Source organism: Balaenoptera borealis, assembly GCF_965194805.1.
Source record: "Balaenoptera borealis genome assembly, chromosome: 6".
Classification (NCBI taxonomy): Eukaryota; Metazoa; Chordata; class Mammalia; order Artiodactyla; family Balaenopteridae; genus Balaenoptera; species Balaenoptera borealis.
In genome coordinates, this window is record NC_138863.1 from 26,528,203 (window position 1) to 26,541,560 (window position 13,358).

The 13,358-nt window shown below is 33.9% G+C and overlaps 1 protein-coding gene and 1 pseudogene across 2 annotated transcripts in view; both read left to right on the forward strand.

The window, feature by feature from the left end:
* LOC309630740 (tigger transposable element-derived protein 1 pseudogene) overlaps nt 1-13,358 on the forward strand; it is a 213,618-nt pseudogene that overhangs the window by 103,895 nt on the left and 96,365 nt on the right. The window lies entirely within an intron of this gene.
* KANSL1L (KAT8 regulatory NSL complex subunit 1 like) overlaps nt 1-13,358 on the forward strand; it is a 149,587-nt gene that overhangs the window by 31,336 nt on the left and 104,893 nt on the right. The window contains 1 exon segment of the mRNA XM_082396355.1: nt 8,142-8,283. Within this exon segment, the coding sequence (XP_082252481.1) occupies nt 8,142-8,283 (142 nt within the window).

The following is a 13,358-nucleotide window of genomic DNA, read 5'->3' on the forward strand; positions in this document are numbered from 1 at the left end:
TTCTCTTTTAAATGGTCATATTTTGCTAGGATAGTATATATAGTATAGTATAGTATAGAAAGGATCAACAACCTATGTCTCTTTCCTATCTGCTTTCTGTCCTACCTCTAAGTTAATAGAAATGATTTGGATTTATCTTATAACCCACTGTATTGGTCCTAAGAATTTCTATAACATTTAGCATAAAGGCTAAGTTGTAAAAAAGAGACTTAAAACTATAGTGGCTCAAACACATAAATTAACTGTTTTTCTTATAGAACAGTTGAAAGGTAGATAGATGTGTGACATAAGATGGATAAACAGCTCTGCTTTCATGAAATAGTCCAGGAACACCCAAAAAAGGAATCCATGAAGCACTTTCAATTTTTGTTGTTGTTGTTGTTGTTGTTAAGATTCTGGTCTTAAACTGCAACTGTAGTTTTTTTTAAAAAAGGCAGTGAAATTTTGAATATGAAATATTTGAAACAAAATAGAAACATTTTAGAGAGATCACACACACACACAAACACATATAAAAGTTCTTTGATTTCTAACCATAATGGAGTGGAGTCACTTGTGCTGTTCTTTCTCTTTGGCTGTAAATATCTAGACAAAAATATATGGAACAGTCATTATTTTCAGAAAATGGCAGCAGAGGTCAGAGGTTCAGTGATTCCTGAGAAAAGAGAAACAGATGAGGTGAGCCCTGTGATTGCCCTGGTTTTCTGCCTGGAGGCACTTTCAGATATCTGGTGCAAGGAGAGGAAAGCCAAGTAGAGCACAATGGTCCTGTTTGATTGAAATAAAGATTAGATTTGGGGAGGATGAGATAGCTGGAATCATTAGATCAGAATACTAAAGAGGAGGGACCTATGTATGCAAAGAAAGAGCATCATAAATCTTCATGTGGTTGCCTTGAGACCTTTGTTAAATACTAAGCTCTGTGTGTGTAGGTGAAACTCCATAAGGGCACACAAAAAGTTATTAGGAAATGTAATCTGAACAACTTCCAATGCTCATACAAGGTTAAGAGATGTTTGAGTTCTGAATAAGCAGAGTGGAGAGACTTTGTTGAACATCTGGAGCATTCAGTAGAGACCCCAGATTGGTCACACCTCAAAGAGTAAGGCTGAGTCTGACCTGATGACTAATGGCTACTCTATACGTGCTCTAACAAATCTTAGAAGGAAGCTGAAAAGAGTGACGTTGAATGTTAAGTAATTTAATAACCTGTTGAAACAAAATTTATCACTCTTTAAAGGAAGACCATAAAACCCAGAAATTCAACAATATCATATTCATAGTGTCCATAATAAATGTGTGTGTATTTACATACATACATATACATATGTATACATACACACGAACTACTAGACATACAAAGGAGGAGAAAAATCATCAATAGAAACAGACAGGAATGACAGAGATGAGATTAGTTGGCAAAGACTTTAAAATATCTCAAATATGATAAGTATGCTCAAGGACTTGAAAAATCATAAAACTACAGATCTAAGAATCCCAATAAATCACAAGCAGGATTACAAACAAAACCACACCACGGTGTGTTGTAGTCAAATCACCAAGTTCTAGTGATATAGAAAAAAATCTTAAAAGCATTAAGAGGAGGAAAAGAAACATTTTATATGGGGAAGCAAAGAAAAAAAAAATGACTGCTGACTTCTCATCAGAAGGTAAGCAAGCTAGAAAACAGTGGAATGATATATTTAAAGGGCTGAAAGGAAAAAAAAAACAACCTAAAATTATTTTTAAAAACAAAAGCAAAATAATATTTCCAAATAAGCAAAGTGAGAAAATTTCCTGTCAGTATACCTATATTATAAGAAATCTTAAAATGATCTTCAGGCTGAAAGGAAATAATACTGAGTGAAAACTCAGTTCTACACAATGGAAGGAAGAAATAGTAGGAAATGGCAAATATTTATATCTAAAAATATATGGAAATTAAACTCTACATTTCCAAATAATGCTTAGATCAAAGAAAAAATCACAAGAGAATCTATAAAGTGTTCTTCATGGAATGATAATGAAAATACCGCATATCAAATTTTGTGGGATGCAATGCTTACACGAAAATTTATGGTTATAAATGCTTATATTAGAAAAGAAGGAAGGTGTAAAGTTTATGGCATAAGCCTCCCTCTTAAGAAGCTGCAAAACATGAGCAACTTAAATCCAAAGCAAGAAGGAAGAACTGATAAAAAGTGAACTCAATGAATATAAAACACAAAAGCAACAGAGAAAAATCAGTGAAACCAAAGCTGGTTCTTTGAAAAGATTAAGTTGATAAATATCCAGCTAGATCGATCAGGAAAAAAATTACGAATAGCAGGAAAGAAAAGCATCACTGTAGATATTATAGGCATTAATAGAATAATCAGGGAATAGTATGAGCAATTTCATGCCAGTAAATTCAATAACTTAGATGGACTAAGTGCTTGAAAGACACAAATTACCAAAACTGACAGAAGAAGAAATAGAAAACTTGAAAAACCTTATGTCAATTAGATAAATTAATAATTAAAAACTTTCCCTATAGGAAACTCCAAGCCAAGATGGCTTCACTGATTAATTTTATTGAAACTTAAGGAGTAAACAATTACAATCTTATACAAACTCCTTCAAAAAATAGAGGAGGGAACACTTCTTGACTCATTTTATGAGTTCAGCATTAGCTTGATTTTAAAATCAGATAAAGACATTACAGGAAAATAGATCAATATCTCTTTTGACTGTAGATGCAAAATATCCCTAATGAAATAGCAAACAGAATCTAGCAAAACATATTACAAAATGCATCATGACCAAAGGGGTTTATGCCAGGAAGCAAGGTTGATTTTAACATTTAAAACCAATCAAAGAAAAAAGGAGAAACAGCATATGATAATTTCCAGAGATACCAAATAACTATTTGACAAAATTCGAACCTACTCATGATAAAAATTCACAACAAACCCAGAATAGACAGAAACTTCTTCAATCTGATAAAGGACATTTATAAAAAGTATACAGCTAACATTACATTTAATGATGAAAGACTGAATGCTTTCTCTGTAAGATCAGGAAGAAGGTAAGGATGTCCATTCACACAGCTTATAATTAATGTTATACTGGAATTCATAGCCAGTGCAGTAAGATAAGAAAAATAATAAAAGGAATCCAGATTAAAAATAAATCAAACTGTCTTTATTTGCAGTTGACATGATAATATACATAGAAAATCCTAAGGACTTTGTTATGAGGAAGATACTAAAACTACTAAGTGAATTTAACAAGGTCAAAGTATATAAGGTCACCACATAAAAATCAACTGTATTTTTATATACTATCATCCAAACAATTTATGAATGCTATATACTAGCTTCCATAAACATGAAATACATAGAGATAAATTTTTAAAACTCTACAAAACATAGCTGAGAGAAATTACCAGTACATAAATACACAGAGAAATAATACCTTATACATTGATTAGGAGATTCAGTATTGTGTTAATTCTCCACCAATAGATCCATGGATGCAATGAAATCCTTATGAAAATGCTGCTCTTTTTTTTTTTTAGAGATTGACAAGCTGATTCTCAAATTTAGAATTGTCAAAACAATATTGAGAAAAAACAAAGTTGAAGAATTTACTGGATTTTAAGAATTACTCTAAACTACAATAATAGTGTCATATTGGGTCATGGTGTTGACATAGGTAGGTAGATAGATATCCTAAGTGCTCTCTGTGTGGTAAGTGTATATACAACATGTATTCATATAGGTAGTCTTTTATCTATTCAAGGATAGTTTTTTTTTTTTTCTATTAAAGGATTATAGAATCTTTTCAACAAATGGTTCAGGAACTAGATATCCTATAGAAAATAATGAATCTGGACCCTTACCTGGACCAATACACAGAGCTTGACTTGAATTGGATTATAGATCTAAAAGTAAAAACTCTAAAACTTTTTGATATTTTAGAAACATGAATAAGTCTTTATGACTTCATGTTAAGCAAATATTTCTTAGGACATAAAAAGAACTATCTATAAAAGGGAGGTTTGAAAAATTGGACTTCATCAAAATTAGAATCTTTTGCTGCTCAAAAGACACCTTTAGGAAAATGAAAGGCCAGCTACAGATTGGGAGCTATAAGTATTTCCCATACATACAGTCTGACAGTCTTATATGAACAAGAAGGTAGCCAATTAAATATGAGCAAAAGATTTAAAAAGACACTTCATTAAAGGAAGTCATAATCCCTTGGGAAGCATAGGAAGCCTATGAAAACATGTTCTACATCAGGAATTGGAAAACTATGGCCCATGGACCAAATCTGGCCTATTGTCTGTTTTTGTAGACAAAGTTTTATTGAAACATCGTTACACCCATTCATTTATGACTGCTCTCATGCTATAACAGGAGAGTTGAGTAGTTATTAAAGAGACCCTGTGGCCACAAAACAAATATTTCCTGTCTGCCTCCTTACAGAAAAATTTGCTATCCCCTGGTCTAAAGGAATCAAATTCCAGGGAAGACTAAGCTCTTCCTAGGTGAGCAAACACCAGTGGAGAAGTTTGGCCTAATTTAATGTAATTTTCCCCAGGATGAAACTTATTTTTCTTGGAATTATAATTTTTTACAGTTGAATCTTATTTTTTTATTTTTTAAATCATAGTTAATTCATTTTTATTACTAAGCTAACAAACTATTAAAGGCAAAATTATACAAGTTTTTCTTTAAGTCTTGGTAACTTAAGGTGTAATATTAGAAAGCTCTGTCTTATTCTCAGGAACAAACTACACTTCAAGGTTAAAACAGTGATGTAGAGAGAGAACAAAACAAACGAAACAACAACAACAAAACAGTGATGTAGATTCATGATGTTGACCAGAAGTTAGTACCAAGAGAAATTGTACTGAAAACCACTTGGTTTAAACAGCTTGTACTTATTTCCATCAGTAAGTTAAGTGGTGACTGCAAACAAGTAAGGATGAGGATTGAAGGCATGTGCTGCCTTTCTGAGGACTGACTAGTCTCACTGTCCAGGTGGTCTCCACTCATAGATGTATTTGCCCTGATCTTCACTAGAAGTAGGGGCTCCTATTTCCAGTGAAGATCAGGGCAGGTGCTGGTCTTTGTTCAGTTCAACACACTCCAGAGAGATGTAGGGAGTAAATCTTCTTAGTGGCCTGGCAGGCCAGGCTTATATGCTAACTGAGGAGTCTAGACACTCTGGGTTTGCCTCACATTCTTATTAGTTTGTTGTTGCATCAGCTGTGTTCTGATTGGTTACACTCTAAGATATAAGCCATTACATAATTGGTTATATAAATTGTTTACATGAAACGTTTTGTGTTTGAGGTACAACAGGTGTCTATCTCCTTTGAATGAGCCATATACTTATCTGTAACATGTTTACAACCATAGTTATTTTTTAGAAAGACATTTTTTCAAGAAAGAGAACATTTTTGATGGAAAAGATTGGTTACCATTTTTAAGCATAGCAAACAGATTTTACTCCTGTTAAAATGTAGAATAAGGTATCCTTTACAGAAAATTCCTTTCACTTATCACAAAGCCCCAGTATTATTTAGTTTACTTAAATTAAATCTGATATTACTACTTTTTCTATGTTAGGATAATTTAATGTCACATATGAACATAAAAATGATTTTTGTAAAATTAGTTTCAGTATCAGTATTTTTACTAGAAGTACAATAACATTAACTCCATAAGCTTTTATTTTTCTCTGTTTCCATGAGCTAATAATCAGTTTGACAACCCAGCAAAGTTGCATGTTACAGGGAAGTTTTCTGACTGGAGCAAAATTTAATGAAACAATGTTTAAGGTCATCTTTGATTTCCGCATGCTTACTTCAACATCACACTTCTTCAAGTCCTATCTACTTTAAAGTCAACCTTGAGTCCATCCTCTTATCTTCGTCTCTTCTTTATCTCCCACCCCATTTCCAGTCCAGGCCATTTTCATCTTTTATTCATTATTTTAGTCACAGTAAGCTCTAGAGTAACACATTAACCTTCTAATCTCAGTAATTTTACACAGCAAAGGTTTACTGTGGCTTACGTAAAGTCCAGTGTGGTTTGAGCTGTGATCCTCTTCCATCTTGCAGCTATAATATCTGCACAGTGGCTTTGAAGTTGGCTAGGTGGACTAGAAATGACTTTATCACTTTTGATCACAACCTGTTGGTCAGAGCTAGTTACATGGCTCCAACTTAAGTGCAATGCAGGCTGGGAAATGTAGGACAGCACATGAAATATTTAGAGACCACAATTATCTGTACCACATTTAGATTATTATAGTTGCATCCTAATTGGTTTCCTTATTTACTCTCATGCTCCACTACAATGCTTTCTCTACCTAGTAGCTAGAGTGCTTGGAAAAAAAAAAATTTTGTTACTATCTCGCCAGTAACTTCCTTTTTGCATAAAATCCAACACTTTGCCCTTACCTGTGCAACTACTGCATGATATGGTCCTTGCCTTCTTCACTAATTTCATGATTGGCAGTTAGTGTTATTATCTGTGAATAGTGTATTTTGAATAGGCATTTTTTATTTTGTCCATAGTTATGAAAATGTGATTTAAAATAGTGTCACATTTACAAAATCACAATAATAACTATAAACTGAATAATAATACCAAGAGAAGTCCTAATTTATATGGCAGTCTCTGCAGTCACATTGTATGTAATTAGAATCTGAAAAAAAAAAAAAAAGCCTTTTGAGAACATTGACATAAAATCTGTTATAATGAATAAATTCTGTGTAGTAGAGTTACAATAATTCTGTTTCTCTGACAACAAATGATCTCTTAGCATGAATGTTTTCTTTGGCTAAAGTTTACATGAAAGATATTTCATTATGGTTAAGTGTGTAAAAATTAATAAAGTTTATTTTTTAGAGCAGTTTTAGGTTTACAACAAAATTGAGTGGAAAATACAGAGTTCCTGTATATCCCCTGTCCCTACACAGATATGACTTCCCCCACTATCAACATACTGCACAAAGGTAGTGAATTTGTAACAATCTATGAACCTACATTGACACATCATTATCACTCAAAGTCCATAGTTTACATTAGGTAAGGTTCACTTTCAGCGTTGTGCATTCCATGGGTTTTGACAATAAATGCAATTTTTAAACAAGTTTTTCATGAAGTTTGTGTTTTGCCATTAAGTAGTTACTTCCCTTCAGTTGTACTTTCAGTTTCTTCTGTTATGCCTTCTTCAATTTCTTCCTTGGCAGTATGAAGCTCCTAATTAATTATCCCAAACACCACACACACACAAACTCTCTCTCTCTCTCTCTCTCTCTGTCTCTCTCTCCCTCTCCTTCCCCCCTCACTCTAAGTGATTGTTTTCTAGTTGGAGTGGTTGAAATATTTTCTTAAGGTAATTAATTTGTAATCTCACAAACTGTGGATTAGAGCAGTGCCCTTGCCAAAAGATAGAGGGGCTAATTAATGTTCAACCCTTATTTTCAAATATGCATGAAAGAAAGGCTGTATATAAATTCTTTCTCATCTCTGAGCTGTGAATCCTAGGAATAAAGTTTTTAACAAGCTGTTTATCTTAATAAACATCTCAGGATTTATATATTTGATATGTTTATTTGAAATGTAGCAGAGCATTCTTATTCTTGATCATTTTTGACATTAAAAAATTGATTCCTGTTCTAGCAAATGAAAATTACATTTAGTAAAATTGAGTACTCTATGGTTTGTTACATGGATTTAGATCTAGCACAGTTCAAATGACTTGTCCTATACTTGACATCTACTTACATATAAAAGGCTCATGTAACAGTTTTTACATGGTGTTAGTATTGTCATTCTTGTTTCTTTTCCTTTGCTGGCTTACTTCTGTTTCAGCCCTTGACCATTAATAAAGTATTAAATAGCAAGGAGATTATCCTACTACTGCGTACACAATATTGAATAAAAACAGGTGTTTGTGTGATAGAAAGATAAGGAAATCAAATCTTTGAGAAGTTGATATACCATTCTTTCATATAATTAGATGTTTTATAAAGTAATTTGGGATTGTATGACAAGAGTCAAGGAAGCTATTAAGCAATCTCTGTGAAAACTTGATTGTCTTTGTGCTTTGACTAACTGTGTTTGTCTTGTTCACAGTAACTGTAGTACTGAATGGAAGTGGCTTGTAGACAGAGCAAGAGTTGGCAGCCGTTGGACGTGGCTTCAAGCCCAGATTTCAGAGCTCGAATACAAAATCCAACAACTAACGGATGTTCACAGGCAGATTCGTGCCTCCAAGGTATTGTGTGTGCTCTTCTATTTAAAAAAATATTATTAGTTTTAGTTTCTTCTCATCTCTCCATGCAAAATAATTGTTATTAGGCTTTATAAAAATGTAGTTAATGTTAAGATTTTTGATATATTAATTCTGTAAGTTGAAACTATTTTTGTAACTTATCACAAACATTTTATCATATTGAGCAGTTAAGAATTTCTTTATTGGATTCCAGTTAATAGAAATGATAAACATTTTTTATAAACCTCTACTTTGTTGGCATTTATTTTAACATATGTGAGAAATTCTGAGTGTATCTTATTGGAATCTCTTTAGAGTTTTTTGTTTGTTTTAAGAAAAATTATAAACACATAAAAATGTTCTAGAAAGAAATATAATGAATACCTGTGTACCCACCCCCAAATTTAACAAATATTAAATTTTTACTAGTTTGGGTTTAGTTTTTAGAATAATAAAGCATTACCTTACAATTGAAGTACTTGTATAATCCTTCCTGATCCCATTCCCTTTCCCTATGCCACTGATTCCAACATATTTTAAAAGATTTTTATTTTATATTGGTGTATAGTTGATTAACAATGCTGTGTTAGTTTCAGGTGTACAACAAAGTGATTCAGCTATATATATACATGTATCTATTCTTTTTCAAATTCTTTTCCCGTTTAGGTTATTACAGAGTATTAAGTAGAGTTCCCTGTGCTATACAGTAGGTCCTTGTTGGTTATATATTTTAAATATAGCAGTGTGTACATGTCATTCCCAAACTCCCAATCTATTCCTCCCCCTCCCCCTTCCCCCCTGGTAACCATAAGTTTGTTCTCTAAGTCTGTGAGTCTGTTTCTGTTTTGTAAATAGGTTTATTTGTATCCTTTTTTTTTTTTTTTAGATTCCTCATATAAACGATATCATAGGATGTTTGTCTTTCTCTGTCTGACTTACTTCACTTAGTATGGTAATCTCCAAGTCCATCCATGTTGCTGCAAATGGCATTATTTCATTCTTTTTAATGGCTGAGTAATATTCCATCATATATATGTTCCACATCTTCTTTATCCATTCCTCTGTTGGTGGACATTTTGGTTGCTTCCATGTCTTGGCCATTGTAAACAGTGCTGCAATGAACACTGGGGTGCATGTGTACTTTTGGATTATGGTTTTCTCCAGATATATGCCCAGGAGTGTGATTGCTGGATCATATGGTAGTTCTATTTTTAGTTTTTTAAGGAACCTCCATGCTGTTCCGTGAAGCTTATCTTTGTTCTTATTGCCATTTTGTTGTTTTGGATTTGTTTTTGTAGGTGTTTTCTCTTCCCTTCATCTTTTTTTCTCTTTTCTTGCGATTTAATGACTAACTTTAGTGTTGTGTTTGGATTCGTTTTTCTTTTTTCCGTGTGTATCTTGTAGATTTTCAGTTTGCGATTCCCATGAGATTTTGATATAGCAGTCTGTATATAAACAAGATTGTTTTAAGTTGCTGGTCTTTTAATTTCAAATGCATTTCCAATATCCTGCATTTGTGCTCTCCTCTTACAGTTGCTGGTTTTGATTTGTGTGCAGGTAATTTCCTACCTTTACTGTATGTTTGCCTTTATCGGTAAGCTTTTCCATTAGTAATTTTCTTGTTCCTAGTTGCAGCCTTTTCTTTTCCACTTAGAGAAATTCCTTTACCATTTGTTGCAAAGCTGACCTGGTGGTACTGAATTCTTTTAGCTTTTGCTTATCTGTAAAGCTTTTGATTTCTCCATTGAATCTGAATGAGAGCCTTGCTGGGTAAAGTATTCTTAGTTGTAGGTTCTTCCCTTCATCACTTTAAATATATCATTCCACTCCCTTCTGGCCTGCAGAGTTTCTGCTGAGAAATCAGCTGATAACCTTATGGGAGTTTCCTTGTAAGTTATTTGTTGCTTTTCCCTTATTGCTTTTAATATTTTTTCTTTGTCTTTAATTTTTGTCAATTTGATTACTATGTGTCTCAGCATAGTAAGATGCATGTGGAGAGCTTAAAACAGTGAAGAGAAGCATTTTCCTCCTTGGGACTCTCTGTGCTTCCTGGACTTGGGTGACGCTTTCCCTCCCCATGTTAGGGAAGTCCTCTTTTCTTTTCATTCTTCTTTTTTTTATTCTGTTCTGCAGCAGTGATTTCCACCATCTGTCTTCCAATTCACTTATACGTTCTTCCACCTCAGTTATTCTGCTATTGATTCCTTCTAGTGTATTTTTCATGTCATTTATTGTATTGTTCATCTCTGTTTGTTTGTTTTTAGTTCTTCTAGGTCTTTGTTAAACATTTCTTGTATCTTCTTGATCTTTGCCTCCATCCTTTTTCCAAGATCCTGGATCGTCTTCATTATCATTATTCTGAACTTTTTTTCCAGAAGGTTGCTTATCTCCACTTCACTCAGTTGTTTTTTCTGGGGTTTTATGTTGTTCCTTCATCTGAGACATAATCCTCTGCCGTCTCATTTTGTGTAACTTTCTGTGATTGCGGTTTCCATTCTTCAGGCTGCAGGTTTGTAGTTCTTCTTGCTTCTGCTGTCTGCCCCCTCGTGGATGAGGCTGTCTAAGAAGCTTGTGCAGGCTTCCTGATGGAAAAGACTGGTAGCTGCCCACTGGTGGATGGAGCTGGGTCTTGTCCCTCTGGTGGGCAGGACTGTGTCAGGGGGTGTGTTTATTGGGCAGCTGTTTACTCAGGAAGACTTTAAGCAGCCTGTCTGCTGATGGGTGGAGCTGTGTCCCATCCTGTTGGTTGTTTGGCCTGAGGCATCCCAGAACTGGAGCCTCCAGGCTGTTGGGTGGGTCCAGGTCTTGCTGAGAAAATTGTGGCCTCCAAAAGGGCTCATGTCAATGAGTACTCCCCAAAACTGCTGCCGCCAGCATCCTTATCACTGCAGTGAGCCACAGCTGCTCCCCACCTCCCCAGGAGACCCTCCAATACTAGCAGGTAAGTCTGGCCCAGTCTCTTACGAAGTCACCACTTTTTTCCCCTGGGTCCTAGTGTGCTTGAGGCCCTGTGTGTACCCTCCAAGAGTAGAGTTTCTGTTTCCCCCAGTCCTGTGGAATTTCTATGATCAATCCCTGCTGACATTCAAAGCCAGATTCTCTGGGGGATCCTCCTCCTGTTGCCAGACTGCCAGGCTGGGGAGCTAGATGTGGGGCTCAGAACTTTCACTCCTGTGGGAGAACTTCTGTGGTATAATTATTTTCTGGTTTGTGGGTAGCCCACCTGGTGTGTATGGGATTTGATTTTATCATGATTGCTCCCCTCCTACTGTCTCCTTGTGGCTTCTTCTTTGTCTTTGGATGTAGGGTATCTTTTTTGATAGGTTCCAGCATTTTTTTGTCAGTGGTTGTTCAGTAGTTAGTTGTGATTTTGGTGTTTCCATAAGAAGGGGTGAGCTCAGATCCTTCTACTCCACCGTCTTGTCTTCTCCTCCTCCCTGACTCCAACGTGTATTGATAGGTACTATTTTTATGAATATTTATTGGCCCATAGGTATTTATCTGTATCTATAAATAAAATTTGGTTTTCATGCTTTTAAAGTCTATATAAGTGATATTTATACTACAAACTCTTTTGCAACTTGCTTGTATTTGCTCAGCATAATTCTTATACATATTTATACTTCCTGTATGACATTTAATTGTATGAATGGAATGGAATTTTATAAATACAATGGATGTTTATCTCTTCTTCTATTTTCTATTAATAGACATGTACATTGTTTCAGTCTTTATACCAGTAAAAACAATACATCAGTGACTGTCTTTTATGTGTTTTTTGGTGAACCTATGGAGAGCTTTTCTTGGGTATATGCCTAAAAGTGGAAATGCTTGATCTTAGGCATGGCTGTATATGGTTTCCTATACCACTTATGTGATTGGGTAATCAGTATTCCCACTGGCAGTGCGTGAGAGCTCCTGGTTTTCCACATCCTTGTGAACTTTTTGAATTTTTTGGTCTCTTAATTTTTGCAGTATAGTAAGAGTGAAATATTATTACTGTTTTAATTTAATTGTTCCCAAATATAATGAGATTGGGCCTCAGTGTAATTGACCATCAAATTTTGTCTAAGAATTAACTTATCTTTTTTACTCTTTAATCAAAGGTTAGGGGTAGTGGTGATGGTGGTGTGTGCATGTGAATTCATTTAAAATATTTGTTACTATTCTTGGTCAGCTATAAATATTACAAGTCTCTCATGTTGTAACTTGTCTTTTCATTTTTTTTTTTTTGGTGTATCTATTTTTGAACAGAGATTTTAATCTTAATATAACTATATGGATTAATGTTGTTCTCTATGGGCTGTGTTTTTCTGTGTCTTGTATAAGAAATCATACCCCTGGTATTTATCTCTGTATTTGTTGTGAGGTAATAACCTAAATATCTCTTTTCAATGTGGATAGTCATTCCAGCACCTCTTTATAAATTGTAGTAGTTCATCCTCACCTTCTGGTTTAAAATATCACTTTTGTCATATGTTGAGTTTTCATATATGTGTAAATTTGTTACTTGACTTACTAATCTATATATCTATCTTGATTATATAGTTTTACAATAAGTCTGCTTTTAATACAAAAGTCCCCATATATTGTTTTTAAAAAATTTTCAAAAATTTTGTGTCTGTTTTATTAGTCTTTTATCCAAGAGCAAATTTGGGGGTTTATTGTTCTTCCTTTATCTCTATGTTTTCTTACGCATTATTGTTTGCTCTTTTATTTTTTGTTTCATTTTCAGTGGGTTTGCTTTATTGTTGCTATTGTTGTTTTAGGTTCTTGATCTTATAACTTTTTTTATATTAATTCATGTTTATATACACATTTTTACATCTGTATGCATATATACGTATATATATAAAATCTGGCATATGCATACTTGTATGTGTGTGTGTATATATATATATATATATAATAGTACAATATACCCTTGTAGCTTATTTATTTTATACATAGTAGTTTCTGTCTTAATCTGCTATCCCTGTCTTGCCCTCCTCTTTCCACTAGTTTGTTTTCTATATTTGTGAGTCTGGTTTTTTTGTTTGTTTGTTATATTCACTAGTTTGTTTTATTTTTTAGATTCC